The 26,214-nt window shown below is 43.8% G+C and overlaps 1 protein-coding gene and 34 non-coding genes across 36 annotated transcripts; all 35 read right to left on the reverse strand.

The window, feature by feature from the left end:
* Positions 1 to 4,503: 4,503 nt before the first annotated feature.
* zgc:113263 (uncharacterized protein LOC503753 homolog) lies at positions 4,504 to 16,744 on the reverse strand. Of its 2 annotated transcripts, none has more exons than XM_037461894.2 (24): positions 16,419 to 16,744; positions 15,007 to 15,209; positions 14,638 to 14,742; positions 14,356 to 14,451; positions 14,125 to 14,235; positions 12,695 to 12,818; positions 11,914 to 12,358; positions 11,163 to 11,230; positions 10,824 to 11,070; positions 10,525 to 10,694; positions 9,755 to 9,977; positions 9,513 to 9,661; positions 9,157 to 9,248; positions 8,560 to 8,717; positions 8,336 to 8,475; positions 7,799 to 8,051; positions 7,597 to 7,712; positions 7,273 to 7,501; positions 7,045 to 7,184; positions 6,658 to 6,907; positions 5,993 to 6,105; positions 5,608 to 5,851; positions 5,419 to 5,525; positions 4,504 to 5,277 (listed from the first exon to the last, which is right to left on the reverse strand). In XM_037461894.2, exons 1-24 carry the CDS (start codon positions 16,450 to 16,452, stop codon positions 5,264 to 5,266), a joined length of 3,831 nt encoding a protein of 1,276 aa, XP_037317791.2. In that variant the 5' UTR covers positions 16,453 to 16,744; the 3' UTR covers positions 4,504 to 5,263. The 2 variants fall into 2 exon arrangements, with proteins under 2 accessions (XP_037317791.2, XP_037317790.2); XM_037461893.2 differs by having other exon boundaries at positions 16,371 to 16,744.
* A 497-nt stretch (positions 16,745 to 17,241) lies between these two features.
* trnae-uuc (transfer RNA glutamic acid (anticodon UUC)) lies at positions 17,242 to 17,313 on the reverse strand. The gene has a single exon. It is a non-coding gene; the product is annotated as a tRNA-Glu (tRNA).
* Positions 17,314 to 17,413: 100 nt separating this feature from the next.
* trnae-uuc (transfer RNA glutamic acid (anticodon UUC)) lies at positions 17,414 to 17,485 on the reverse strand. The gene has a single exon. It is a non-coding gene; the product is annotated as a tRNA-Glu (tRNA).
* Positions 17,486 to 18,043: 558 nt separating this feature from the next.
* trnae-uuc (transfer RNA glutamic acid (anticodon UUC)) lies at positions 18,044 to 18,115 on the reverse strand. The gene has a single exon. It is a non-coding gene; the product is annotated as a tRNA-Glu (tRNA).
* A 386-nt stretch (positions 18,116 to 18,501) lies between these two features.
* trnae-uuc (transfer RNA glutamic acid (anticodon UUC)) lies at positions 18,502 to 18,573 on the reverse strand. The gene has a single exon. It is a non-coding gene; the product is annotated as a tRNA-Glu (tRNA).
* Positions 18,574 to 18,959: 386 nt separating this feature from the next.
* Positions 18,960 to 19,031, reverse strand: trnae-cuc (transfer RNA glutamic acid (anticodon CUC)). The gene has a single exon. It is a non-coding gene; the product is annotated as a tRNA-Glu (tRNA).
* A 100-nt stretch (positions 19,032 to 19,131) lies between these two features.
* On the reverse strand, positions 19,132 to 19,203 carry trnae-uuc (transfer RNA glutamic acid (anticodon UUC)). The gene has a single exon. It is a non-coding gene; the product is annotated as a tRNA-Glu (tRNA).
* Positions 19,204 to 19,589: 386 nt separating this feature from the next.
* trnae-uuc (transfer RNA glutamic acid (anticodon UUC)) lies at positions 19,590 to 19,661 on the reverse strand. Its single transcript has one exon. It is a non-coding gene; the product is annotated as a tRNA-Glu (tRNA).
* Positions 19,662 to 20,047: 386 nt separating this feature from the next.
* trnae-uuc (transfer RNA glutamic acid (anticodon UUC)) lies at positions 20,048 to 20,119 on the reverse strand. The gene has a single exon. It is a non-coding gene; the product is annotated as a tRNA-Glu (tRNA).
* A 100-nt stretch (positions 20,120 to 20,219) lies between these two features.
* trnae-cuc (transfer RNA glutamic acid (anticodon CUC)) lies at positions 20,220 to 20,291 on the reverse strand. Its single transcript has one exon. It is a non-coding gene; the product is annotated as a tRNA-Glu (tRNA).
* Positions 20,292 to 20,391: 100 nt separating this feature from the next.
* Positions 20,392 to 20,463, reverse strand: trnae-uuc (transfer RNA glutamic acid (anticodon UUC)). The gene has a single exon. It is a non-coding gene; the product is annotated as a tRNA-Glu (tRNA).
* A 214-nt stretch (positions 20,464 to 20,677) lies between these two features.
* On the reverse strand, positions 20,678 to 20,749 carry trnae-cuc (transfer RNA glutamic acid (anticodon CUC)). Its single transcript has one exon. It is a non-coding gene; the product is annotated as a tRNA-Glu (tRNA).
* A 100-nt stretch (positions 20,750 to 20,849) lies between these two features.
* trnae-cuc (transfer RNA glutamic acid (anticodon CUC)) lies at positions 20,850 to 20,921 on the reverse strand. The gene has a single exon. It is a non-coding gene; the product is annotated as a tRNA-Glu (tRNA).
* A 100-nt stretch (positions 20,922 to 21,021) lies between these two features.
* Positions 21,022 to 21,093, reverse strand: trnae-cuc (transfer RNA glutamic acid (anticodon CUC)). Its single transcript has one exon. It is a non-coding gene; the product is annotated as a tRNA-Glu (tRNA).
* A 100-nt stretch (positions 21,094 to 21,193) lies between these two features.
* Positions 21,194 to 21,265, reverse strand: trnae-uuc (transfer RNA glutamic acid (anticodon UUC)). The gene has a single exon. It is a non-coding gene; the product is annotated as a tRNA-Glu (tRNA).
* Positions 21,266 to 21,479: 214 nt separating this feature from the next.
* On the reverse strand, positions 21,480 to 21,551 carry trnae-cuc (transfer RNA glutamic acid (anticodon CUC)). Its single transcript has one exon. It is a non-coding gene; the product is annotated as a tRNA-Glu (tRNA).
* A 100-nt stretch (positions 21,552 to 21,651) lies between these two features.
* On the reverse strand, positions 21,652 to 21,723 carry trnae-cuc (transfer RNA glutamic acid (anticodon CUC)). Its single transcript has one exon. It is a non-coding gene; the product is annotated as a tRNA-Glu (tRNA).
* A 100-nt stretch (positions 21,724 to 21,823) lies between these two features.
* On the reverse strand, positions 21,824 to 21,895 carry trnae-uuc (transfer RNA glutamic acid (anticodon UUC)). The gene has a single exon. It is a non-coding gene; the product is annotated as a tRNA-Glu (tRNA).
* Positions 21,896 to 22,281: 386 nt separating this feature from the next.
* On the reverse strand, positions 22,282 to 22,353 carry trnae-cuc (transfer RNA glutamic acid (anticodon CUC)). The gene has a single exon. It is a non-coding gene; the product is annotated as a tRNA-Glu (tRNA).
* Positions 22,354 to 22,453: 100 nt separating this feature from the next.
* trnae-cuc (transfer RNA glutamic acid (anticodon CUC)) lies at positions 22,454 to 22,525 on the reverse strand. The gene has a single exon. It is a non-coding gene; the product is annotated as a tRNA-Glu (tRNA).
* A 100-nt stretch (positions 22,526 to 22,625) lies between these two features.
* Positions 22,626 to 22,697, reverse strand: trnae-uuc (transfer RNA glutamic acid (anticodon UUC)). Its single transcript has one exon. It is a non-coding gene; the product is annotated as a tRNA-Glu (tRNA).
* A 386-nt stretch (positions 22,698 to 23,083) lies between these two features.
* Positions 23,084 to 23,155, reverse strand: trnae-cuc (transfer RNA glutamic acid (anticodon CUC)). The gene has a single exon. It is a non-coding gene; the product is annotated as a tRNA-Glu (tRNA).
* Positions 23,156 to 23,255: 100 nt separating this feature from the next.
* trnae-uuc (transfer RNA glutamic acid (anticodon UUC)) lies at positions 23,256 to 23,327 on the reverse strand. Its single transcript has one exon. It is a non-coding gene; the product is annotated as a tRNA-Glu (tRNA).
* Positions 23,328 to 23,541: 214 nt separating this feature from the next.
* trnae-cuc (transfer RNA glutamic acid (anticodon CUC)) lies at positions 23,542 to 23,613 on the reverse strand. The gene has a single exon. It is a non-coding gene; the product is annotated as a tRNA-Glu (tRNA).
* Positions 23,614 to 23,713: 100 nt separating this feature from the next.
* trnae-cuc (transfer RNA glutamic acid (anticodon CUC)) lies at positions 23,714 to 23,785 on the reverse strand. Its single transcript has one exon. It is a non-coding gene; the product is annotated as a tRNA-Glu (tRNA).
* A 100-nt stretch (positions 23,786 to 23,885) lies between these two features.
* Positions 23,886 to 23,957, reverse strand: trnae-cuc (transfer RNA glutamic acid (anticodon CUC)). Its single transcript has one exon. It is a non-coding gene; the product is annotated as a tRNA-Glu (tRNA).
* Positions 23,958 to 24,057: 100 nt separating this feature from the next.
* On the reverse strand, positions 24,058 to 24,129 carry trnae-uuc (transfer RNA glutamic acid (anticodon UUC)). Its single transcript has one exon. It is a non-coding gene; the product is annotated as a tRNA-Glu (tRNA).
* Positions 24,130 to 24,343: 214 nt separating this feature from the next.
* On the reverse strand, positions 24,344 to 24,415 carry trnae-cuc (transfer RNA glutamic acid (anticodon CUC)). The gene has a single exon. It is a non-coding gene; the product is annotated as a tRNA-Glu (tRNA).
* Positions 24,416 to 24,515: 100 nt separating this feature from the next.
* On the reverse strand, positions 24,516 to 24,587 carry trnae-cuc (transfer RNA glutamic acid (anticodon CUC)). Its single transcript has one exon. It is a non-coding gene; the product is annotated as a tRNA-Glu (tRNA).
* Positions 24,588 to 24,687: 100 nt separating this feature from the next.
* trnae-uuc (transfer RNA glutamic acid (anticodon UUC)) lies at positions 24,688 to 24,759 on the reverse strand. Its single transcript has one exon. It is a non-coding gene; the product is annotated as a tRNA-Glu (tRNA).
* A 331-nt stretch (positions 24,760 to 25,090) lies between these two features.
* trnae-cuc (transfer RNA glutamic acid (anticodon CUC)) lies at positions 25,091 to 25,162 on the reverse strand. Its single transcript has one exon. It is a non-coding gene; the product is annotated as a tRNA-Glu (tRNA).
* Positions 25,163 to 25,262: 100 nt separating this feature from the next.
* trnae-uuc (transfer RNA glutamic acid (anticodon UUC)) lies at positions 25,263 to 25,334 on the reverse strand. Its single transcript has one exon. It is a non-coding gene; the product is annotated as a tRNA-Glu (tRNA).
* Positions 25,335 to 25,548: 214 nt separating this feature from the next.
* On the reverse strand, positions 25,549 to 25,620 carry trnae-cuc (transfer RNA glutamic acid (anticodon CUC)). The gene has a single exon. It is a non-coding gene; the product is annotated as a tRNA-Glu (tRNA).
* A 100-nt stretch (positions 25,621 to 25,720) lies between these two features.
* On the reverse strand, positions 25,721 to 25,792 carry trnae-cuc (transfer RNA glutamic acid (anticodon CUC)). Its single transcript has one exon. It is a non-coding gene; the product is annotated as a tRNA-Glu (tRNA).
* Positions 25,793 to 26,064: 272 nt separating this feature from the next.
* trnae-cuc (transfer RNA glutamic acid (anticodon CUC)) lies at positions 26,065 to 26,136 on the reverse strand. Its single transcript has one exon. It is a non-coding gene; the product is annotated as a tRNA-Glu (tRNA).
* Positions 26,137 to 26,214: the final 78 nt, after the last annotated feature.

Below are 26,214 nucleotides of genomic sequence, written 5' to 3' on the forward strand. Positions count from 1 at the left end.
AGATACGTGTATGTCGTTTTGACGCGCTTCGTCGGCGACGTCGGTGCTTAACAACATTTTTATTAAAAAGTGAACAAATGACATAGAAAACCCCAAATAATAAGAAACATATGTTGTGAGTGTTATATTGTAATGTATACTGATTTATTGTGTAATTATATGAATACATATACAGTGATCATTTTTTTCATTAAAAGTCTTGGAATTTGTAATGCCAATGTTATGTGATTTGTGTGTGTATGTGTTTTAATATGGGATGAACTGCCAAATAGACCAAGGATCATTTCCAACCTTTCAATTATTTCTTCTCAAATGTAAAATTTGTAAGAAATAATAAAAAATGTGTTTTTTTTAAACAAATGTATATGGACAAATTGTGTGTTAATTCTCCGACCAAGAATTATATTATAAAAATACTGCTTGGTTGCTTCAGAGATAGATAGAAAAATAGATATGTGAAGCACAAAAAAAGTTAATAGCCCACAAATTAATAAATATTTATAATCTGGATTAAGATACATCCTGAAATAGACCCAATTTCTTTCAGATTTCTTAACTGGTTTATACTAAAAGGATTGGTGTTCTGCAACAATATTAAGGTATGCTAATTTTGAGCATCCAGGTCATTTAATTTTGATGGAACTGACAAATTGGTGAGAAAGACAGAGATGAAAAGAAGAGAATTGAGCCAATGATGAATTGGTATTCTGGATAGCACCTCCGGCAGACAGAAACTCAATAGACACTTATGCCTGATTAACTTTCTTCCAATAAACACACTGCAGACGGAGAATCGAGTGACATTGTTTTCCTTTAGTTCTACCAGTGACAACAAACGCGTCTATTCAGTCTGAGGAAGAGGGAGAAGGAGAAGGGGACGCTGTCACAGAGCCAACAAGCTTTCACACACAAACCACTTTTTGTTTCTCTTGTCTTTAAACGTACTTGCTTGTTATTCTCTGTAAATATCTTATGTTTTCTTTCTGTGGTTTTGATCTGTTTTCATTTTTCCAGACACAGATGATGGCCCCGTCTGATAACAGAGCTTTCAACGCAGCCAACAATTGTTTTTTTCTATTTTCTGGCCGTCTGTCCAGGATGGAAATAAAGTGAACTTTGAGTCAACAGCGTGAACATTAACAAGAAGGAGAGGACACACAACACGCAGTCTGTCGGCGGGCCTGGAGGGGCATATTTATATCTAGTGTCCAACCAACAGTCCAAAATTCAAAAATATTTTCAGTTGAGTGTCACACAAACAAACACCGGAAGCTGAAACTAGGAAATGTTTGGTCTTTCTTACTTCACTATATCAATGTCTAATTTTTCTTAATTTGTATTTATACCCTTTGATCATTTGCTTGAACTCTTTATGCAGTAATACTATTCATGTGCAGATGGGACTGTTTTAGCAGTTACCAGGACATACGGTTTTCATTTGATCACTTCAGTTAGGACATTTTCTTTTGTTATTTTAAAGCCAATAAACTCTCGAACTGACAGATTAAAGTGGGACGAGTTCGGTCCTTATGTTACATTTGTGTTCGTGCAATGTCCGTCAAGGAGGGCACTACTATGGCTGAACCATAATGCGCGCCTGTGTTTGTGGTGAGGTCAAGCAGACTGAAGAGATGAACACACAGCAAGTATGTGTTATGGTTATTTGGGGGGGGTAATATTTTAAGAAGAGACCCTGTGACCTCCTGAGACCCAGCCCCTTCTCTCTGTCACTTCCTTTGCTCAGCGCGGCGTCTGTTTTCTCTGTACTGTAACTGACCCTGACCTTTGACCTCTCTGTGGAGAAAATGGTTCACAACTGGCATTAATTACATATTACATCAAAATTCCCGCGTTCTTCCCTTGCCACTCACAGCTGTCTATCCTCTTTGCCATAATTACCCCTTCTCTCTTTACCTTCGTCTCCAACCCCCCCCTTTGTTTCAGCCCCCACCCTTTTATCTCCCCCTCGTCTTCTCTCCCTAATGTTCTCTACCCTTTTACTCACTCTCTTTTCTCTTTCTGTCTCTCTCCCTTTCTGGAATGTGCAGAAGCAGCTGAGCGGAGGAATGTCGCTGTAACAAGCCCATACACAAACCCGAAGGAGGGAGGCTCCCTACACACACACACACACACACACACACACACACACACACACACGCCTACACAGACATGAACTCATACTATCTTTCTTCTTTGTGATGTGTGCTCATTGACTTCTCAACCACTGCTAAACGATAAAAACCCTGCTTCATTTCTGCCTTGTGTTCTGCCTCTCGCACATGTGTGTCTCTGGTGGAAGGCACAGAAGGAACCTGCATTTCTTTGAAGAACGAAGCAGGATGGACACACAAAACGAGAGAGAGAGAACGTGAACCTGCCTGTTGCAGTAATGAAAAAGGGTGAATATGTCTGCCCTCGGGGGAGGAATGACTCAGTTGCATGTTGCACAACCCCTGCCATGCCCCCCTCTGTTGCGGGCGTCATAGTTAACTGGTATACTGAGTCACAGATAAGAGCACGAATAAAAGAGGGGGGAACCATAACCGGTGATGACCCGACACATGTGGCATTACCACCCTCTCGTGCTCTTTGGCAGGTAAATTGTCCCAGGAGGACAGTCCCCATACACAAGGCACCAAGGGCCACAGACTGCATTGACGAGCACAAACAACATCTTATAAAGACAGTTTGTTCCCTTAATTCTTAAGGAGAAGCCTGATTGAATAAGCAGAGAGAAAGGAGAGGAGGAAACTTGGAAATATCTCAGGCTGGAGGCCCAGAAAGTGCAGATTTCATGTTGAATACCAATTAACTGCAAGCAGTGGTGAAGGAAGTATTGAGAAGCTTCAGATAAAAGTAAGTGAGTATGTGCTGTTGAGTCTAAAAATACACAATTTCTTTCTGAGAAGTTGGGAAGTAAAACGGAAATACCTAAAGTAGAGCAGACTTGTTTCAATATAGCTTGCAGCCGTGACACATTGTGACCTATTAGTATCACTGGGGAGAGCCAACTCAACTGAATGTTAGCTGGCAGAGCCGCTGCAGGGTTTTAGTCTCTTTAAACATTCTGAGCACTGTGGTGAATTTTAACTAAACACAATAGCACATTTTCCAAGATAAAACATACAGTATATGTTTGGGGATAAACATACCAACCAAAAAGTGGAGTTACACGGACTTAATTAATTGTATTACACGTTTTTTTCATTAATAAGAATGGACCTCCCGACAGTTACAGCCCAATTTACTACTGTTACACACATCTTTTTTGATTGAAATTGGTCTTTCATAATATACACGTATCTTAACAGACTATTATTTGTTTGTTTGTTTACCATAGTTTATGGTTTTAACTGATGTCTCATATTTATTATCCTATTTATTTATTGTGTATTGTTATGCTTTAAAAAAGTTTTATTCCTTGTGTGTGTAACATATTTCACAATAATCAGTTAGATTTGATGTTAGCATTTCTATCTATTATACCACATTTTATATTTATATAATACATCTAAGCGTAGAAAAGAGGGTGTGAGGGTCAGGTGGGTGGTATGTGTGTGTGTGTGTGTGTGTGTGTGTATGAGTGCCTCCAAAGATTCCAGCCATCCTGTCTCTGTCTTCACCAATGCTGCACACACAAGCACATACACGGTTACACACACACACACACACACTGGCAGCCAGACATTGGCGGTTGGACGCTCTGTCAGATTTAGACACGTAATTACTGTGCTGGCTTTTTGAGAGCTGTGTGTGTTTGTCTCTTTCTTTACTGAAGGTGTGTCTTACATGTAGGGAATTTATTTTTGGTATTCTGCTCTCCTGTTGGGTTATTGACACACTGTTGGAAATACAGTGTAAATTACGTGCTGTTCACTCTGCCACTGTTTTAGTGAAAGTCAAGTCACTGTAGAGTGACTTATTATCCCGTAGCGCCCCCTATGGGCAACATTTGAGAGCTGCAGTGCAAACCCCACCAAGATATTTTTTCATTTTTGTCTCAAACACATACAGCCACCGTTGCACATATGCTCTTGCAGTTAAAAATCAGCTTGACATTGTAAGGTATGTTCTACATGAAGTCAAGCGTTTCTGCTTAAGTTAGAGGACAACTGAAAGATTTCTGTATTCTTTTTTTAAACCTGTTATTTTTTATCTTACGTACTTTAGGACCTTAGGACTATGTTTTGAGTGTCAAACTATTATACTGCCTTATTTTCCAGTGGCTCTTAAATGTCAAAAACATGACAGAAATATGCAAATCCTCCTGGCATCCTTGTTCTTTAAGTTTGGTTCATGGTAATATTTTTGGTAAGAGGCGTTATTATACAATTCCGATCATTTGCTAGGCACATTGAAATCATACTACCATTTACAAGGAATTGTCATTTAAACGCTCCACTGTTTTTTTACTTTCCATCAGTGAAGGTAAAATATTCTATTATGGTTTAACTGACTAGTAACAGTCTCAACACACAACCAATCACGGAAATGAATTCTCAATAACATTTGAACTTTCTTTAATGTGTGAGACAAAACCTTGACATGTTTGTGGAAAAAAATGTTCTTTAATAAGAGGTTTAACATATTTTAAGTAAATTGTAAAACTTTGGAACACATACTTAAACAATCATTTACATAAATATTATTCAGGGCAAGATCAACTCATACAGTGTAAAAAATAAGAATAGGTTTCATGAATTCAACTTACACCACTCAGATATCACACATTTTAAAACAAGTGCAAAGACAGATGGTTAAACATGTGAACCCTAAATCACGACCTAAAAGCAAATGTACGCTGTGGTAACAGAACAAGAGGCCTTGCGTATATCTCCTTCTTTGTGCGTGTGCTTTGATTCTCACTTTTAGTTCAAGTAAAAAATAAATAAATAGTAGTAAAAACAGTATTTTCAGTGACTCCCTCTATACATCAAGATCAGAAACAATTGGTTTTCCCTCGAGCCCTGAGCTTCCTGGTTTTAGTTTCATGGCTCTGTTGTAAATAATACAAAGACACTCTGGAGGACAGACACACAGACACACAAACACACACACACACACACACTAGAGCCTGTGTGTGTGAAAATATGAAAAAGTACAGAGGCAAATTTTATTTGTAAACAACTGCAAACTCATAGCTTGTTTTTATTTTAACAGTTTCAGTTTGAGTGTCCTTGTTTTTCCCTTCAAGACGTCCAGATCTTCCAGATGTCCCTTGGTTGCTCTGCAGCGTGATTTGACTCCACGAGGACGGGCAGTTTCAGGTTTCCAGATCTGACGAGTACAAGTTTACACGGGGAATCAGACCCGGGGCAAATTGACGAATCTAATTTTTAAGCATCGTCCTAATAAGATAAAGCCGTTGCACAACACTTGACAAAAGGTGCACAACTGTGAGGCGACGCGGCTCCTTACCGTCGCCCTCGGCGGCGTCGTCGGCCAGGGGGTCCGAGTTTACTACGTACTTGTTGCCAAATATCTGCACCAACTGCTCAAAGTACTTGCATTCCTGCTTCTCTCCCCTGAAAACAGAGATGGTTCATGAGGGGAACCAGCGGCGATGATCCAACCACATCCCTCAGCACACGAACCCACGTTACTTACTTCTTGCCTTCTAGGAAGTGTCGGAAATTGGCCCTGAGCCTCTTTATTCTGGTCTGACACTGCTCCGGGGTGCGCAGGTAGCCCTGGCTCGCCATGACCTCGGAGATCTGGATGAAGATGTGCTTGTTCTTCGTGCACCCTTTCAGGGTCTCCTGGATCTCTTCGCTCCCCCAGACGTCCAGCAGGACCTGCGTCTCCCGGTCGCTCCAGGCCTGCTTCGAATTGTCCGACGTCCACTGGGTACCTGAGGTCACCGGCGGAGTGGAGGTCGCAAAATAAAATAAAAAACAACAACACAAGAACCCGTACGGTTTATAGGAAAACTACAATAGCAAGAAAATATACGCGGCAATTGCGTTTACTTATATGCAATGTTATGTTTCACCTTTCTTTTGGGTGCAGTCATCCGGCTCATCCGTCGTGTCCTGGATCAACTCCTCCACTTTCAGCTCCCTCCCGAAGATATCACTCATCTCATTGAAGAATTTATGGTCCTCTCTTGGATTTAAAGAGAATAAACTGGCCGTTAGCGTGTGATTAGCTGGCAACGCTAATCCCAAACAAATCAAAACAAGGTTTTTCCAGATACAAATACACACATAAAAATAGCAAACTTAACAATGAAAGTTTCACGTCAAAAGTTTTTTTTTTAAATCCATGGAAACTACTCATACAAAGGAAAAGCATTTTGTTGTCATTTTACTATAAAAGGGTCAATTTTGTTTAATGCTACTACTCCCTAGTTCTTTAACCTTGACCTCTGTTGTGTTGTAGTGTATAATAAATGTATGTTTGGCTCGGTATAGACTGTGGTGACACATATTACTTGGAAAAAGACGATAAAGAATCTGTTCACTATATTTCGACAGATTTAAAAAGGTTATTTACAAGGTTAACTTTGCTGTATTTCTTTAATTGTGGCTGTTAAAGAGCAAACATGATTTGTAGAACATGTTTGACCTTTAACCAACAACTGCCTCTTGATGCTGACTATTAAAAACAAAACCAATAACAAAAGAGAAAACGATCCATAGTTTTGACCCCACTGACTTTTCGTGCAGGAAGCCGTGTTTAAGGCGCTTGATGCGTGTGTAGCACTGCTCCGAGGTCCTTATGAATCCCGCGTCACTCATCTTCTCAGAGATGTACTGAAACACGTGCCGGTTCTTCAGGCAGCCCTTCAGGGTGACCTGGACGTTGTCCTCGCCCCAGATGTCCAGCAAGGTGCGTGTCTCCTGGTCGGACCAGGGCATCTTCCTGCTCTGGTCAGCCAGGAGGTGGCTGGATGACGGCTGCTCGTCTAGGCCGAAAAACCACCCAAAGCATCATTGGGATTAATTCTTTGAAAAGGTACACATCATCTGCACAACAACGCTGGGCACAATTTGCCGAAATGGGCGGGGCGACAAAAGCTGATGGATCACAGTGGGAACCTACACATGTCTGCATCCTTGTCCATGAGGGGTAGCAAGGTGGCGTCCGCAGCAGCACCGTCCACCTCGGGGCACACGGACTCGTCCCCAAGCACCGGGGCCAGGAGGTGGAAGTATCGAAACACGGCGGGCCGGGCTCCACTTCTGAAAAAAACAAAACAATTGCGAGCTGTGAAACAGTCGGCCTGCGTGGAGACGGCGGTCTCGATCTCAGCCGGGCCACTTGATTCACCTCCAGCTGTTGCAGTAGCGCCGGTAGCTCTTCTTCAACCTTTTGATCCGGGAGTGGCACTGCTCCGCCGTCCTCAGGTAGCCCATGGAGGCCATCTTCTCCGATATGTCGATGAATATGTGCCCGTTGCGGACGCAGGTTTTCAGGCCGCGCTGCACGTCGTCCGCGGCCCACACTTCGACCAGAGCCGCCGTCTCCTGCTCCGTCCATGCCGCGTTCACATCCGTACCTGCTCAAAGGGGGGGGGGGGGGGGGGGGGGGCGACGTTACAAATGGCTGCCCGCGCTGCTGCTGCTGTGGCGAACGAATGAAGACGTCCGTTACCTGGATCCTGGTCTGCTTGTTCGTCTCTTTCATCGTACTCGTCGATGGAAACTGCCTCCTGGCCGAGTATTTGCTCCAGCTGGTGGTAGAACCTGTAGTCCACTTTCCTGCCGCATCTAGACGGTAAACACAAGCAATAAAGGGTCACGCTGGATTACACGTGCACAAAGGTCAAGGGATGAGCTGAAAAGGTCGATCTCACTTCTTCTTGTCGTAGCTCTGTCGGAAGTTGTTCCTCAGCGACTTGACTTTCCAGCGGCACTGCTCCGAGGACTTGGCGTAGCCGAGGTCGCTCATTCTCTGCGAAATGTCGGCGTAAATGTGCCCGTTGTGGACGAAGCCCCTCAGCGCCGTCTGCACGTCTTCGTCGCCCCAGATCTCGATGAGCGCCAGGGTCTCCTCGTCGGACCAGGAGCTGCTGGCCGGTTTCTCCGCCGACGTGCCGATTTCTCCATCTTACAGCAGAAACACTTTACTCTTAGTACGGCTGCACAGTTTAACAACTCACTGTATTGGGTTTCAGCCCATACGTGTTGTTTTGCCTGTAGTATTTGAATGATGATCATGGCATTTTATATCAAACTACTCCATACGACGTCTGTGTTCATGTTAACGCAGGAGGATGCTACACTAGTTTAGCACTTAATCTGTACATGCACAGCAATTTGAAACATTTGTCCACGACACTGTTGTGAAAACAGTGTGCGACAAAGAACGTGGCGCTTCTCTTCTTTTTCACCTGTCTCAGTCACCGATCCGCCGTTGGAGTCCTCTGATATTTCAATGGAGTCCGTCACCAGAGTGGAGGAGGTGGACGGCTGCTTGTCCAGGATTTGTTCCAGCAGGTCGTAGAATTTGAAGTCGACGGTCCCCGACGAGCTGCGGGCAGCGCAGAATGACGTGTTACCGCGCAGCCGTCTTTTTCGACAGCGTTCAAAACGAGTATTCGGTCGCTGCATTTACTTCAGGGTCTCCTGACAATGCCGATAGTTGGCTTTCAGGCGTTTGATCCGGGTGTGGCACTGCCCTGAGCTGCGGGAGAAGCCGTCGGCGGCGAGTTTCTCCGATATTTCGGTGAAAATGTGACCGTTGTGTGGAGTGCGCCTCATGCTCTGCTGGACCTAATTGGCGGGCACATTCATAGCAACATGGAGGGATGTACAAGAAATATATATATATTAAAAGAAACTTTTAACAGACCGATTAGGATAGCATGCACCTATGCAAATATGTATGGAAACGTATTATTATTATTGTTATTTTCTTTGTGACCTCCAAACTCAAAGCCAATTCTATGTTGGCCCTTCTGCTCCTGGAGATCTAAGTTTCTAGAGATACTAAAGAGTTTCATTTTGATTTGAAACAGCAGACAAAAAGCTTCCAACATGATCAAAGATTCAGTTTAAGGTTAGATCTCTGCATTGCTGCCTAGATGATAATACTTTTTTCATCCATTCAACGATTAAAAGAATTGATGAAGTGGTGTGAGGAGGCAGTTCAGCCGGAGTACCAGGATCCTTAATGACATCATTCAGTATTCTATTCCACGTACTGCTGTACCTGAGGGTCTCCCCAGATCTCTAGAAGGATGATGGTCTCTTTGTCCGACCAGGGGACTTTCTTCCTTTCCTCCTGAACGCCCACAGCAGATTCTGTTGAGAGACAAAGAGAAAATTAAAACCCTTTCTGTCACAACATGCCATGGCTTCACTACTACTGCCGGCGACATCACATTACATTATATCCGTTTTGTTTTAGCCACACTGCTCAACAGTTTCACGTTTGCTGAAAATGTGATGATGATTAAATCATGACAGGTTATATTATTCTGCTGTTGAAGTTAACACGCTCCTCAGTTTGTTACCGGAGCCTCCTCCCCTCATCCCTCGCTGTCAGTAGAGAACATCAGAGCTTACCGATGTCCTGATGGGAAAAAGGCGGTGAATCATTGTCTTCAGGCTCTCCTGGTATTTCCTCCAGCTGCGGCACCGATGCAAAGTCCTTCACTAAAAGGCTTCCCAGTTCATTGTAAAACTTGCACTCAACCTGCTCCCGTCCCCTCAAGCTGCATCGAGAGATAAGAAGCGAGCAGATATAAACTATGAATGAAAAAATATCGCAAACTTTTCCTTTCATTCCTGAGTATAAGTATACATACATGTTTTGGTAGCATTGCCTGAAATTAGATTTCAGCCTCTTCAGCCTTGTTTGGCACTGCTCTGGTGTTCGGGTGAAGCCCTGGGCGGCCATGTTGTTGGATATGATGGAGAATATGTGTCCGTTCCTGTGCATTCCCCTCAGCTCCTGTTGCATCTGGTCTTCCCCCCACGTGTTGATGAGGGCCAACGTCTCAATGTCTGTCCAAGGAACGCTTCTAGTTCCTTAAATGAAAATATGAATCACATGGTTTGGCGATATAATCTGTGAAACTGTATTCATATTACTGTCCTTTTGATAAAACACTATATTATGCTAGATTTCTGTGCTTTGGGAAGCTCGTAGAAAATGATATACACACAAATATATATATATATATATATATATATATATATAAATATTTATTATCTTGTTTATTTACTTTTACCTGCAGTTGCCCTAATGACTATGACTATTGTTATGTTCTATTCATGGACATATAGGCAAAGTAACTAAACTGAAACTAAATTAACTAAACAAAACTGGCACTGCAACAGTTGGTTGATTAATCATCTATTGGGTAAAACAGAAAACCTATTGGAAGAAATGCCTTTTGGTTATAACATTCTCTAGTTGCATTTTTATGATTTATGAAAAGGTGTGAAATGTTGGTTGAGTAAAATAAGCAATTATGAACACATTCTTTTGCAAAATTATAGTAATGTTCATGTGTTCAATGTTTTTTCTAATGTCTTTCTAAACTGAACGCCGCTATTAAAAGTGAAATTTTACCGATTCCCAGTTGGCTCGAACGGCCGAGAAACTGCAAGTCCTCATCGCCGTCTTGTGACTCATCTTCATCGACGACCTCTTCGACATCATAAGTGACCTCGGGAACAGCCGAGGAGCCGAGTACCCGCTTCAGCTGCTCGTAAAATTTATACTCCAGTTTGGAGTTCCTTCTGGTGTTAGAAAAGGGAAAACGGCGATTTCTCTACTGTTTTTCTCTAAAACTGTGACATTTTGCAATGATTGGCCGTAAAAGACAAGCGGAGAAGAAGAAGAAGGAGGACAGTTTGGTAAACACCCACTTGTTGTTCTTGCGAAAGCATTTCTTCAGTCGTTTGATCCTGGTCTGGCACTGCTCCACAGTTCTCAGGTAGCCTCGCTCCGCCATCTTCTGAGCAATCTGCGTAAATATGTGACGGTTTTTCAAGCAGCCCTTCAGAGCCCGCTGCACCGAGTCCTTCCCCCAGATGTCGAGCAGATTGAGCGTCTCCTCGTCCGACCAGGGGACTTTCGTGTCCGTCACAACTGGGAAAGAACCTTCCTGAGAGTCTAAAATGAAATGAGCACTTAGTCAAAGGCCTAAGTTTAGATTGATTGGAATGATATTGCCACAGATCCATCGAAAAAAAAAGAGCACAAACCTGTATATTCTCCCCATATTGAGATAAGAGGAGATTCACCTGAATTCTCATCATCCATTGACGAATCCCTGGAAACGTAGAAAAACACAAAAGGATCTAAATGACAGATTGGATTACGGTATTTTTTTTCCAAATCTGATCACAGGGAATTTCTCTTTGTGATGATTCTTTGGAGCATAAAACGAATTTAATGCTGTTTCCACATAAAGCCTTTTTTCAAAAGGATTAAAATGACAGAAAGTACATGAAGCAACACACATGGGCCATAACGCGCTTACTTTGGCACAGTTATGCTCTAAGCTACATGCTTAGACCAGCACCCCAACATGCTCACAGTTGCAATGCTAACATGCAGATGTTTAGTAGGTATAATGCTTCCAAAATCACAAATGTTGTTGGCATGCTGAAATTAGGCTTTAAACACAAACAAAAGCTGAGGCTGATGGGAATTTAATTTGTTTTGTGGGTATTTGAAATGAAAAGTTAAGGACTCACTACAGCCTTGGAACGTCATTGTCTGGCAACAAATAACATTTGCACAACATTTTTTGCCAACTCATGATGAACACATGTTGAAATATTTCACAGGATGTAAAAAACCTGACTGATATTCCACTTTTAATCAAACGTGGTGGGCCAATAGGCCATCGTTGCCATCCTAATAAAACATCAAAGGGAAATGGAATGACGAGTGATGAAAATGAAAACAGAAGTGATTACTGACCACGACCGATCAAAAACAATATCTTACAAGAAAGCAGTCGCATCTGCAGGCTGTTTAGCGGGAATGTCCACGCTTCCGTTCAGCTTCCTCTTCCTGAGAACCCGCCCCCCTCTCAAGCTTTGGCTGTTGTCATTGGCTGCTGCCGTGTCCGCAGTCGCGTTGGGCGTAGTAAGGTCTATGGTCATGTCGCATGGTTGTGCTGTGAGTGAGTCTTTGTCGTCTCTAACCTGCAGCTGCCAGCTGCCCGAGTCTCTCGCCTCCTCCAGTCTCTGTCTCACTGTCTCCGAGCTCCTCCTGAGCGTCCTCTGCAGGCTGCTCGTGTTGAAGAGAGCGTCGAGAGGTCCTTTTTGCTCCGGAGGGTTTGAGTCTCTGAGAGCAGGCGAATATGAGGTGGTGTTGGTGACAGGTTTGGTCCCAGGAGGCAGAGACAGGGAGGAGAGGATGCAGTCATCCATTGGTAATAATCTAGGATCTACAATCAAGAAAATATATATGAGGTTCATTGAAAAGACGGATTTAACCATTACTTACTTACATTACTTTAAACTTTTAATTCTTTCAAAATACAATACAAATAATTTCTACTGGTTGTTTCAGGTGCATCTTCACATTTTACAAGTAATGCTTTAGTAGTTTTCTCTCAAATTAGAAACAATAGAAAACGCTAAATCCTGAGCATTTGTACAAGGCGGATTGGACAGACAACGAACAGACGTGTTCCCGATTGGTCTTCTAGTCCCCGATTGTGTCACTTTCTGCTTAAGTGTTGACTCTCCAACTACAGTGCACAACTAGTGGCATACGGTACCTTTCTCTTCAAAATGGCCGAGGTTTCTGTGATGTTCAAGTACACCCTTCATGTCCTCTGGCGGGAAAAAGGATTGTAGACATTGGTCTAGGAATGACGGAGTGTCTCCAAGCAATGCTGCCAACTGAGAAGAAAGATCAAGTTACCACCTTTAGTAATCCTGCACTCATTCTCTTATGTACTGCTGAATGACTCACGGCGAGTTCAAATAAAAAAATGAATCATTATTGAAGGGTTTTTTTGTTGTTGTTTTTTTACATCCATACAGCTCTTTTGTGTTCCTATAAGCCGGAGTTAACGCGAGGAACATTAGCAGTTTCATATTGGAACAGCATGCAGCTCAGCTGACCCAAATAAAACCAATTAGCCTTATGGCCTAACGAGCATTTCCTTATTTTATAGTAAGTAACAGCTACCACTCTGACTATGTTGTATTGCTACTCTCCCACTACTTGGTACACAAAGGGAGCAAAGCAGTCCATTGGGACACTGAGTTGCACCTGTATCGAGTTAACCCTCCATATCTGTCACTGGGTCAGTGGTGCAGACGGATGAGCCCCTGCGCCAGACCAATGTGCCACAGTCTGCCTAAGAAAAAATAGTGGTGCAGTTTGGATCAATGCTGCTCTGTTTTGCCTTCGGTGTATTCTGTTGGAGGAATAAAAGGCCGAGGGAAGTAGTGGAGCTCTCCCACAGGGGCTGGTAATCTCCCCAGGTAGCCTCACATCAACACCGCGGAGGGTATGTAACAAAAACAGGGATTTAACAGTAGCTAAAAATATGACCAGTTACATAAACATGAATGTCAGGAGCAGCATGGCAGGATAATGCCTTAATAGAAGCAATAGAGTAAGGTCACTTACTGTCACTTACATCAGTTTCAAATCTATCCCGTCATGTAATGTGACGTTCAAACAAACAAATAACATGTTGATTCCCACGGGTGTTATGACATGACCTATGTGTATTTTTACTTGACAAATCACAAACAACTTCTAGTTATTTTCCAAATTCTGAGTGTTCTTGGTTGTTCCCGTCATATTACACTGAAGTATGAAACAGCCGTTCACATGCACTCACGTTGGTCCCTTTACATTTCATTTCCAGGGAAATGTTGGTTTGTCAGGAAAACCAGGGCCAAAAGTAAGAGAAAAATGTCTTTTTGTTGTCTTTTACACAAATCAGAAAATGTACCTAAATGTACATTACTCGTCCAACGCTGAACAGTAGACAAAGTTGGACACTAGCTGGCGAACATAGTGGAGTATTTAGCATCTAAAGATCCAGATTGCTTCCCTCAGTGGTTGGAAGAGACTGAAGCAAAGCTAAAATAAGATGATGGCTTAACACCAACCAAGAAGCGACGAGATTATGATTGATATATTGCAATTCATGTAACGTAATAAATGATGCCAAAAGAAATACGGCACCTGTGTGAAATCTGGAACTGGCAGCAGCTCCTCCAGTCTTGATATGAACTCCCACACCAGCATCTCAAGTGCAGCATCATACTTTGGACCAAAATACACGGGGAATATTTCCTGCAAATGAGGAACACCGACAGATTAAGAGAAAGATACATTGGGCACAAGTGTGGGATTAGCAAGCAAATCAGATTAAAAATCAAAGTGAGACAACGCAATAAGTGAGCGTAGCCTCACTTGGAAAAAGTATTTCCTTTCCGAGGGATCCTCCAGTAATGAATGCACCAGCTCCACAAAGTTGACCTCTGACTCCTCCACCTGGTTTATTGTTACCTGTTACAAACACACACACACACACGCTCAAATCAAGGTTACGGAAAACAAACAACAGCATTTGGTTTGAGTTTTAAAAGTCGATTACAAATTCACCAATGACAATTGTTCCCAACAGCCGTAAGACCAGTTGTTTCCACACCAGGAAGAAAACAGCTGTGTCTTTGTCAGCGACGGTTTACTTACATGGTGATCTGTGGCTGTGCTCACGGGAGCTTTGATTCTGTCCAGATGTGGCTGAATGGTCTGCATGTCCACCGTGTGCTCACCTCGACACATCTCCAGAACCAGCTGGATGTGCACACAAACAAAAACGACAGTCCTGATTTATAAAAAACAAACTTTGTTTCACATTTGCATTATTTCTTCAGTTTAAATTTGCCGTGTTTGACCTCTTGCTACTCTGCACACCTGATTTAGAGGGAAACATATGAAATGAATACGTATATGAGATTGAGACATCACTCGTCATCTACTTAATAAGATTGTCTGTCTTGGCTTTAACCTCAAATAAATATCTAAAACCAGTACAGGTGTCTCCTCAGTATGACTGACCCTGGCCCTGAGTCCCAGGATGAGCTGAGCCCTCTGACTGTAGCTCATCAGCTCTGGGACCAGTTCCGTCACCATGGTAACAAACTCCTCCAGCATCCCGTAGTGGTCCACAAGTCCCTGCTGCACTACTTGCCAGACTGCGGCTGATAACAGCTGCAAGGGCGGGGCCAGGAGGCGTAGATACTGGAGTGGAAGATCATTACCTGAGGTTGAGGAACAGAAGAAAACAGAAAAAAAATTAACTTGTATACTACTTTTTTAAAAATTACTATTTCAGTCACTTTTTAATACAGCCTGTTAAATGTGCATCAACAATCATCAACAAGAGTTTAAAATCACCTAAAACCCCGATTGAAAACCAGAGTGGGAGTAAACAACTGAAGGCAAGTAACCCAACAAGCAGGTTACACCTGCACACGCAGTTATTATTGACTGCACATATTCTCAATAACTGAGGAAACATGTCAATTCGGTGGGGCGAGTGAAAATATTTCTTAACCACGCCATTTCACTTAGATGGTTTTCCATTTAAAATTGACAATAAGAATAACTTTTGCACTGGTGTAACAAAGTGATGTTATCAGACACCGTCTATTTGAAATATATTTAAAATATCACAAAATAAAATGGCATATGCTGTAATAGAGGATCTTCTCTACAGCACCAACTCCTTCTTGAGAAGGAGTATTCAATGTATTTCCAATATGTTTTTTATATGATTACTATGCTGCGGCTAAATGAAAACAGTATTGCTAATAACATCTGCTGTAGCATTCATTCAGTAGCTGTTCAAACATTGACCTGCTGGAACACAGGCTGTCAGGCCGGTGCACGAAGCCAAACTGTGTTGTTCAGACGATCCAAAGCCCACTTGAGAAATGTCAAAACAGCCGCGTCAAGTTGACTTTGTTTACATGACATAATTCACCGGCATTTACATGCAATCGGTGTCAACAACGGACACACACACACACACACTACACGCCGGCCAGGAGCACACTAGGCATACATGCACCTGATGATACATGAACATATATATGGCTGCTGATACAGGGACTGCTCCCAGGTGCGCTGACAATCCGTCCAACTCACAACAAAGTCACATCGCGACGAATGCTGTAACTACGAGAAGAAGATTGCAAGCAGGAAAACCAAGGAAGCCATGAGACAAAACATTATATAAATAATAGCTATGACAGTCGGGTCAACATTAAAAGCGAACTACGGCTGCGGATCACCGAGGTGGATTTTAAGGAGGGACGGAAATACGGGAGCACTTGAGGTGCTAATTGCGGTTCACGTTGCTTCCTGCAGGAATACGTTACGCTACATTAGCGGTTCATTTAAGGTCACAGTAAACCCACCGATAACACGAGAGATCTGGGAGCAGTTGTTTTTTTCATCACACGCACCTCGACTGCTTCCACTTTCAGTTCCCCCTTCCATTTAGCAGCGGACAAAAAGCAAAAAACGAGCAGATGTCGCCCTCGGGTAGTAGCGATCGGAGGAAAAAAAATATATTACAAAAAAACTAACGAACGACTTCCGCCAATTTATGCGTTGGTTAAAACGCACACGACCGATCGCCAACCCACACAAAAAAAACAGCGAGCGAAAATTTGGCAGAAAGCATTGACGGGCTTCTTGTTTTTAAATCTCGCTGCAGGAGGAGACACAGAACAAAGGTTTCTGGTCTCATCCGCCTCAGTCCAGATCACGGCAAGCCCTCTTTCCTGGTTGGCTGACGAAGACCGGATCAACTCCGCAATTCAGATTTTTGGACTAGATGGCGCCATTGTCTTTCCATTTAGCTTTTCTGTTTCTTTGTGGACATTTTATGCAATTTCTTTTACTAAGGTAAACGTAGCATAATCACAATGCAATAATACAACATCAATAATGAAGCTGCTGCGTTAAGAATTCAACACTTGCATGAGCTTTTTTTTTTTTAGCAGGAGTAATGTTTAAATTGTCTAGCCCAGTGTTTCTCAACTGGTGTTGAGGGTGGGTCGCGGACCCGTTCGTAGTGGGTCGCGGGCCTTTGCATGGAAAAATTAAGGAAAGGACAGCGGAGTGTTGGGTTTTTTTTCGGAAAGAAAAAAGGTGTTGGATCATTCCTTAAAATGTGGCAAAGGACAACACATTCACCAACTAAGGGTAACTTCAAATGAAAACATTCAGCACATCGAATAATTGGCGTAAATAAAAACATCAAGCCAGAACTTTAAATGACATTTCCCTGACCGAGAATCTAACCCGGGCCGCGGCGGTGAAAGCGCCGAATCCTAGCCACTAGACCATCAGGGACACAGTTGTGCATATTATGTCCTCCAATCAGATCGAAAACATTCAGCACATCGAATAATTGGCTTAAATTAAAACATCAAGTCAGAACTTTAAAAGCCAATTCCCTGACCGGGAATCGAACCCGGGCCGCGGCGGTGAAAGCGCCGAATCCTAGCCACTAGACCACCAGGGACACATTCATGCTAATTAAGTCGTAATATCGGATCGAACATATTCAGGACATGGAAAATATTGCTTGAATGAAAAGGCTAAACCAGGTTTCCCTGTCTACTAAGAGCATCAAACAATAACTACTTAACAGTGGGGGACAAGTTGATGCACATCACATCATTGAAATGTTGCAACGGACAACACAAGCATAAACTAAGGGTAACTTCAAATGCCATTTCCCTGACCGGGAATGCAACCCGGGCCGCGGCGGTGAGAGCGCCGAATCCTAGCCACTAGACCATCAGGGACACAGTTGTGCATATTATGTCCTCCAATCAGATCGAAAACATTCAGCAGATCGAATAATTGGCTTAAATTAAAACATCAAGTCAGAACTTTAAAAGCCAGTTCCCTGACCGGGAATCGAACCCGGGCCGCGGCGGTGAGAGCGCCTAATCCTAGCCACTAGACCATCAGGGACACAGTTGTGCATATTATGTCCTCCAATCAGATCGAAAACATTCAGCACATCGAATAATTGGCGTAAATAAAAACATCAAGCCAGAACTTTAAATGACATTTCCCTGACCGGGAATCGAACCCGGGCCGCGGCGGTGAAAGCGCCGAATCCTAGCCACTAGACCACCAGGGACACATTCATGCTAATTAAGTCGTAATATCGGATCGAAAATATTCAGGACATGGAAAATATTGCTTGAATGAAAAGGCTAAACCAGGTTTCCCTGTCTACTAAGAGCATCAAACAATAACTACTTAACAGTGGGGGACAAGTTGATGCACATCACATCATTGAAATGTTGCAACGGACAACACAAGCATAAACTAAGGGTAACTTCAAATGCCATTTCCCTGACCGGGAATGCAACCCGGGCCGCGGCGGTGAGAGCGCCGAATCCTAGCCACTAGACCATCAGGGACACAGTTGTGCATATTATGTCCTCCAATCAGATCGAAAACATTCAGCAGATCGAATAATTGGCTTAAATTAAAACATCAAGTCAGAACTTTAAAAGCCAATTCCCTGACCGGGAATCGAACCCGGGCCGCGGCGGTGAAAGCGCCGAATCCTAGCCACTAGACCACCAGGGACACATTCATGCTAATTAAGTCGTAATATCGAATCGAACATATTCAGGACATGGAAAATATTGCTTGAATGAAAAGGCTAAACCAGGTTTCCCTGTCTACTAAGAGCATCAAACAATAACTACTTAACAGTGGGGGACAAGTTGATGCACATCACATCATTGAAATGTTGCAACGGACAACACAAGCATAAACTAAGGGTAACTTCAAATGCCATTTCCCTGACCGGGAATGCAACCCGGGCCGCGGCGGTGAGAGCGCCGAATCCTAGCCACTAGACCATCAGGGACACAGTTGTGCATATTATGTCCTCCAATCAGATCGAAAACATTCAGCAGATCGAATAATTGGCTTAAATTAAAACATCAAGTCAGAACTTTAAAAGCCAGTTCCCTGACCGGGAATCGAACCCGGGCCGCGGCGGTGAGAGCGCCGAATCCTAGCCACTAGACCATCAGGGACACAGTTGTGCATATTATGTCCTCCAATCAGATCGAAAACATTCAGCAGATCGAATAATTGGCTTAAATTAAAACATCAAGTCAGAACTTTAAAAGCCAATTCCCTGACCGGGAATCGAACCCGGGCCGCGGCGGTGAAAGCGCCGAATCCTAGCCACTAGACCACCAGGGACACATTCATGCTAATTAAGTCGTAATATCGGATCGAACATATTCAGGACATGGAAAATATTGCTTGAATGAAAAGGCTAAACCAGGTTTCCCTGTCTACTAAGAGCATCAAACAATAACTACTTAACAGTGGGGGACAAGTTGATGCACATCACATCATTGAAATGTTGCAACGGACAACACAAGCATAAACTAAGGGTAACTTCAAATGCCATTTCCCTGACCGGGAATGCAACCCGGGCCGCGGCGGTGAGAGCGCCGAATCCTAGCCACTAGACCATCAGGGACACAGTTGTGCATATTATGTCCTCCAATCAGATCGAAAACATTCAGCAGATCGAATAATTGGCTTAAATTAAAACATCAAGTCAGAACTTTAAAAGCCAATTCCCTGACCGGGAATCGAACCCGGGCCGCGGCGGTGAAAGCGCCGAATCCTAGCCACTAGACCACCAGGGACACATTCATGCTAATTAAGTCGTAATATCGGATCGAAAATATTCAGGACATGGAAAATATTGCTTGAATGAAAAGGCTAAACCAGGTTTCCCTGTCTACTAAGAGCATCAAACAATAACTACTTAACAGTGGGGGACAAGTTGATGCACATCACATCATTTAAATGTTGCAACGGAGAACACAAGCATCAACTAAGGGTAACTTCAAATGCCATTTCCCTGACCGGGAATCGAACCCAGGCCGCGGCGGTGAGAGCGCCGAATCCTAGCCACTAGACCATCAGGGACCCAGTTGTGCATATTATGTCCTCCAATCAGATCGAAAACATTCAGCACATCGAATAATTGGCGTAAATAAAAACATCAAGCCAGAACTTTAAATGACATTTCCCTGACCGGGAATCGAACCCTGGCCGCGGCGGTGAAAGCGCCGAATCCTAGCCACTAGACCACCAGGGACACAGTTGTGCATATTATGTCCTCCAATCAGATCGAAAACATTCAGCACATCGAATAATAGGCTTAAATTAAAACATCAAGTCAGAACTTTAAAAGCCAATTCCCTGACCGGGAATCGAACCCGGGCCGCGGCGGTGAGAGCGCCGAATCCTAGCCACTAGACCATCAGGGACACAGTTGTGCATATTATGTCCTCCAATCAGATCGAAAACATTCAGCACATCGAATAATTGGCGTAAATAAAAACATCAAGCCAGAACTTTAAATGACATTTCCCTGACCGGGAATCAAACCCGGGCCGCGGCGGTGAAAGCGCCGAATCCTAGCCACTAGACCACCAGGGACACATTCATGCTAATTAAGTCGTAATATCGGATCGAAAATATTCAGGACATGGAAAATATTGCTTGAATGAAAAGGCTAAACCAGGTTTCCCTGTTTACTAAGAGCATCAAACAATAACTACTTAACAGTGGGGGACAAGTTGATGCACATCACATCATTGAAATGTTGCAACTGACAACACAAGCATAAACTAAGGGTAACTTCAAATGCCATTTCCCTGACCGGGAATCGAACCCGGGCCGCGGCGGTGAGAGCGCCGAATCCTAGCCACTAGACCATCAGGGACACAGTTGTGCATATTATGTCCTCCAATCAGATCGAAAACATTCAGCACATCGAATAATTGGCTTAAATTAAAACATCAAGTCAGAACTTTAAAAGCCAATTCCCTGACCGGGAATCGAACCCGGGCCGCGGCGGTGAGAGCGCCGAATCCTAGCCACTAGACCATCAGGGACACAGTTGTGCATATTATGTCCTCCAATCAGATCGAAAACATTCAGCACATCGAATAATTGGCTTAAATTAAAACATCAAGTCAGAACTTTAAAAGCCAATTCCCTGACCGGGAATCGAACCCGGGCCGCGGCGGTGAGAGCGCCGAATCCTAGCCACTAGACCATCAGGGACACAGTTGTGCATATTATGTCCTCCAATCAGATCGAAAACATTCAGCACATCGAATAATTGGCGTAAATAAAAACATCAAGCCAGAACTTTAAATGACATTTCCCTGACCGGGAATCGAACCCGGGCCGCGGCAGTGAAAGCGCCGAATCCTAGCCACTAGACCACCAGGGACACATTCATGCTAATTAAGTCGTAATATCGGATCGAAAATATTCAGGACATGGAAAATATTGCTTGAATGAAAAGGCTAAACCAGGTTTCCCTGTCTACTAAGAGCATCAAACAATAACTACTTAACAGTGGGGGACAAGTTGATGCACATCACATCATTGAAATGTTGCAACTGACAACACAAGCATAAACTAAGGGTAACTTCAAATGCCATTTCCCTGACCGGGAATCGAACCCGGGCCGCGGCGGTGAGAGCGCCGAATCCTAGCCACTAGACCATCAGGGACACAGTTGTGCATATTATGTCCTCCAATCAGATCGAAAACATTCAGCACATCGAATAATAGGCTTAAATTAAAACATCAAGTCAGAACTTTAAAAGCCAATTCCCTGACCGGGAATCGAACCCGGGCCGCGGCGGTGAGAGCGCCGAATCCTAGCCACTAGACCATCAGGGACACAGTTGTGCATATTATGTCCTCCAATCAGATCGAAAACATTCAGCACATCGAATAATTGGCGTAAATAAAAACATCAAGCCAGAACTTTAAATGACATTTCCCTGACCGGGAATCGAACCCGGGCCGCGGCGGTGAAAGCGCCGAATCCTAGCCACTAGATCACCAGGGACACATTCATGCTAATTAAGTCGTAATATCGGATCGAAAATATTCAGGACATGGAAAATATTGCTTGAATGAAAAGGCTAAACCAGGTTTCCCTGTCTACTAAGAGCATCAAACAATAACTACTTAACAGTGGGGGACAAGTTGATGCACATGACATCATTGAAATGTTGCAACTGACAACACAAGCATAAACTAAGGGTAACCTCAAATGCCATTTCCCTGACCGGGAATCGAACCCAGGCCGCGGCGGTGAGAGCGCCGAATCCTAGCCACTAGACCATCAGGGACACAGTTGTCCATATTATGTCCTCCAATCAGATCGAAAACATTCAGCACATCGAATAATTGGCGTGAATAAAAACATCAAGCCAGAACTTTAAATGACATTTCCCTGACCGGGAATCGAACCCGGGCCGCGGCGGTGAGAGCGCCGAATCCTAGCCACTAGACCATCAGGGACACAGTTGTGCATATTATGTCCTCCAATCAGATCGAAAACATTCAGCACATGGAATAATTGGCTTAAATTAAAACATCAAGTCAGAACTTTAAAAGCCAATTCCCTGACCGGGAATCGAACCCGGGCCGCGGCGGTGAGAGCGCCGAATCCTAGCCACTAGACCATCAGGGACACAGTTGCGCATATTATGTCCTCCAATCAGATCGAAAACATTCAGCACATCGAATAATTGGCGTAAATAAAAACATCAAGCCAGAACTTTAAATGACATTTCCCTGACCGGGAATCGAACCCGGGCCGCGGAGGTGAAAGCGCCGAATCCTAGCCACTAGACCACCAGGGACACATTCATGCTAATTAAGTCGTAATATCGGATCGAAAATATTCAGGACATGGAAAATATTGCTTGAATGAAAAGGCTAAACCAGGTTTCCCTGTCTACTAAGAGCATCAAACAATAACTACTTAACAGTGGGGGACAAGTTGATGCACATCACATCATTGAAATGTTGCAACTGACAACACAAGCATAAACTAAGGGTAACTTCAAATGCCATTTCCCTGACCGGGAATCGAACCCGGGCCGCGGCGGTGAGAGCGCCGAATCCTAGCCACTAGGCCATCAGGGACACAGTTGTGCATATTATGTCCTCCAATCAGATCGAAAACATTCAGCACATCGAATAATAGGCTTAAATTAAAACATCAAGTCAGAACTTTAAAAGCCAATTCCCTGACCGGGAATCGAACCCGGGCCGCGGCGGTGAGAGCGCCGAATCCTAGCCACTAGACCATCAGGGACACAGTTGTGCATATTATGTCCTCCAATCAGATCGAAAACATTCAGCACATCGAATAATTGGCGTAAATAAAAACATCAAGCCAGAACTTTAAATGACATTTCCCTGACCGGGAATCAAACCCGGGCCGCGGCGGTGAAAGCGCCGAATCCTAGCCACTAGACCACCAGGGACACATTCATGCTAATTAAGTCGTAATATCGGATCGAAAATATTCAGGACATGGAAAATATTGCTTGAATGAAAAGGCTAAACCAGGTTTCCCTGTTTACTAAGAGCATCAAACAATAACTACTTAACAGTGGGGGACAAGTTGATGCACATCACATCATTGAAATGTTGCAACTGACAACACAAGCATAAACTAAGGGTAACTTCAAATGCCATTTCCCTGACCGGGAATCGAACCCGGGCCGCGGCGGTGAGAGCGCCGAATCCTAGCCACTAGACCATCAGGGACACAGTTGTGCATATTATGTCCTCCAATCAGATCGAAAACATTCAGCACATCGAATAATTGGCTTAAATTAAAACATCAAGTCAGAACTTTAAAAGCCAATTCCCTGACCGGGAATCGAACCCGGGCCGCGGCGGTGAGAGCGCCGAATCCTAGCCACTAGACCATCAGGGACACAGTTGTGCATATTATGTCCTCCAATCAGATCGAAAACATTCAGCACATCGAATAATTGGCTTAAATTAAAACATCAAGTCAGAACTTTAAAAGCCAATTCCCTGACCGGGAATCGAACCCGGGCCGCGGCGGTGAGAGCGCCGAATCCTAGCCACTAGACCATCAGGGACACAGTTGTGCATATTATGTCCTCCAATCAGATCGAAAACATTCAGCACATCGAATAATTGGCGTAAATAAAAACATCAAGCCAGAACTTTAAATGACATTTCCCTGACCGGGAATCGAACCCGGGCCGCGGCAGTGAAAGCGCCGAATCCTAGCCACTAGACCACCAGGGACACATTCATGCTAATTAAGTCGTAATATCGGATCGAAAATATTCAGGACATGGAAAATATTGCTTGAATGAAAAGGCTAAACCAGGTTTCCCTGTCTACTAAGAGCATCAAACAATAACTACTTAACAGTGGGGGACAAGTTGATGCACATCACATCATTGAAATGTTGCAACTGACAACACAAGCATAAACTAAGGGTAACTTCAAATGCCATTTCCCTGACCGGGAATCGAACCCGGGCCGCGGCGGTGAGAGCGCCGAATCCTAGCCACTAGACCATCAGGGACACAGTTGTGCATATTATGTCCTCCAATCAGATCGAAAACATTCAGCACATCGAATAATAGGCTTAAATTAAAACATCAAGTCAGAACTTTAAAAGCCAATTCCCTGACCGGGAATCGAACCCGGGCCGCGGCGGTGAGAGCGCCGAATCCTAGCCACTAGACCATCAGGGACACAGTTGTGCATATTATGTCCTCCAATCAGATCGAAAACATTCAGCACATCGAATAATTGGCGTAAATAAAAACATCAAGCCAGAACTTTAAATGACATTTCCCTGACCGGGAATCGAACCCGGGCCGCGGCGGTGAAAGCGCCGAATCCTAGCCACTAGATCACCAGGGACACATTCATGCTAATTAAGTCGTAATATCGGATCGAAAATATTCAGGACATGGAAAATATTGCTTGAATGAAAAGGCTAAACCAGGTTTCCCTGTCTACTAAGAGCATCAAACAATAACTACTTAACAGTGGGGGACAAGTTGATGCACATCACATCATTGAAATGTTGCAACGGACAACACAAGCATCAACTAAGGGTAACTTCAAATGCCATTTCCCTGACCGGGAATCGAACCTGGGCCGCATTATGTCCTCCAATCAGATCGAAAACATTCAGCACATCGAATAATTGGCGTAAATAAAAACATCAAGCCAGAACTTTAAATGACATTTCCCTGACCGGGAATCGAACCCGGGCCGCGGCGGTGAGAGCGCCGAATCCTAGCCACTAGACCATCAGGGACACAGTTGTGCATATTATGTCCTCCAATCAGATCGAAAACATTCAGCACATCGAATAATTGGCGTAAATAAAAACATCAAGCCAGAACTTTAAATGACATTTCCCTGACCGGGAATCGAACCCGGGCCGCGGCGGTGAAAGCGCCGAATCCTAGCCACTAGATCACCAGGGACACATTCATGCTAATTAAGTCGTAATATCGGATCGAAAATATTCAGGACATGGAAAATATTGCTTGAATGAAAAGGCTAAACCAGGTTTCCCTGTCTACTAAGAGCATCAAACAATAACTACTTAACAGTGGGGGACAAGTTGATGCACATCACATCATTGAAATGTTGCAACGGACAACACAAGCATCAACTAAGGGTAACTTCAAATGCCATTTCCCTGACCGGGAATCGAACCCGGGCCGCGGCGGTGAGAGCGCCGAATCCTAGCCACTAGACCATCAGGGACACAGTTGTGTATATTATGTCCTCCAATCAGATCGAAAACATTCAGCCCATCGAATAATTGGCTTAAATTAAAACATCAAGTCAGAACTTTAAAAGCCAATTCCCTGACCGGGAATCGAACCCGGGCCGCGGCGGTGAGAGCGCCGAATCCTAGCCACTAGACCATCAGGGACACAGTTGTGCATATTATGTCCTCCAATCAGATCGAAAACATTCAGCACATCGAATAATAGGCTTAAATTAAAACATCAAGTCAGAACTTTAAAAGCCAATTCCCTGACCGGGAATCGAACCCGGGCCGTGGCGGTGAGAGCGCCGAATCCTAGCCACTAGACCATCAGGGACACAGTTGTGCATATTATGTCCTCCAATCAGATCGAAAACATTCAGCACATCGAATAATTGGCGTAAATAAAAACATCAAGCCAGAACTTTAAAAGCCAATTCCCTGACCGGGAATCGAACCCGGGCCGCGGCGGTGAGAGCGCCGAATCCTAGCCACTAGACCATCAGGGACACAGTTGTGCATATTATGTCCTCCAATCAGATCGAAAACATTCAGCACATCGAATAATAGGCTTAAATTAAAACATC

Source organism: Pungitius pungitius, chromosome 2 (genome assembly GCF_949316345.1).
Source record: "Pungitius pungitius chromosome 2, fPunPun2.1, whole genome shotgun sequence".
NCBI lineage: Eukaryota > Metazoa > Chordata > Actinopteri > Perciformes > Gasterosteidae > Pungitius > Pungitius pungitius.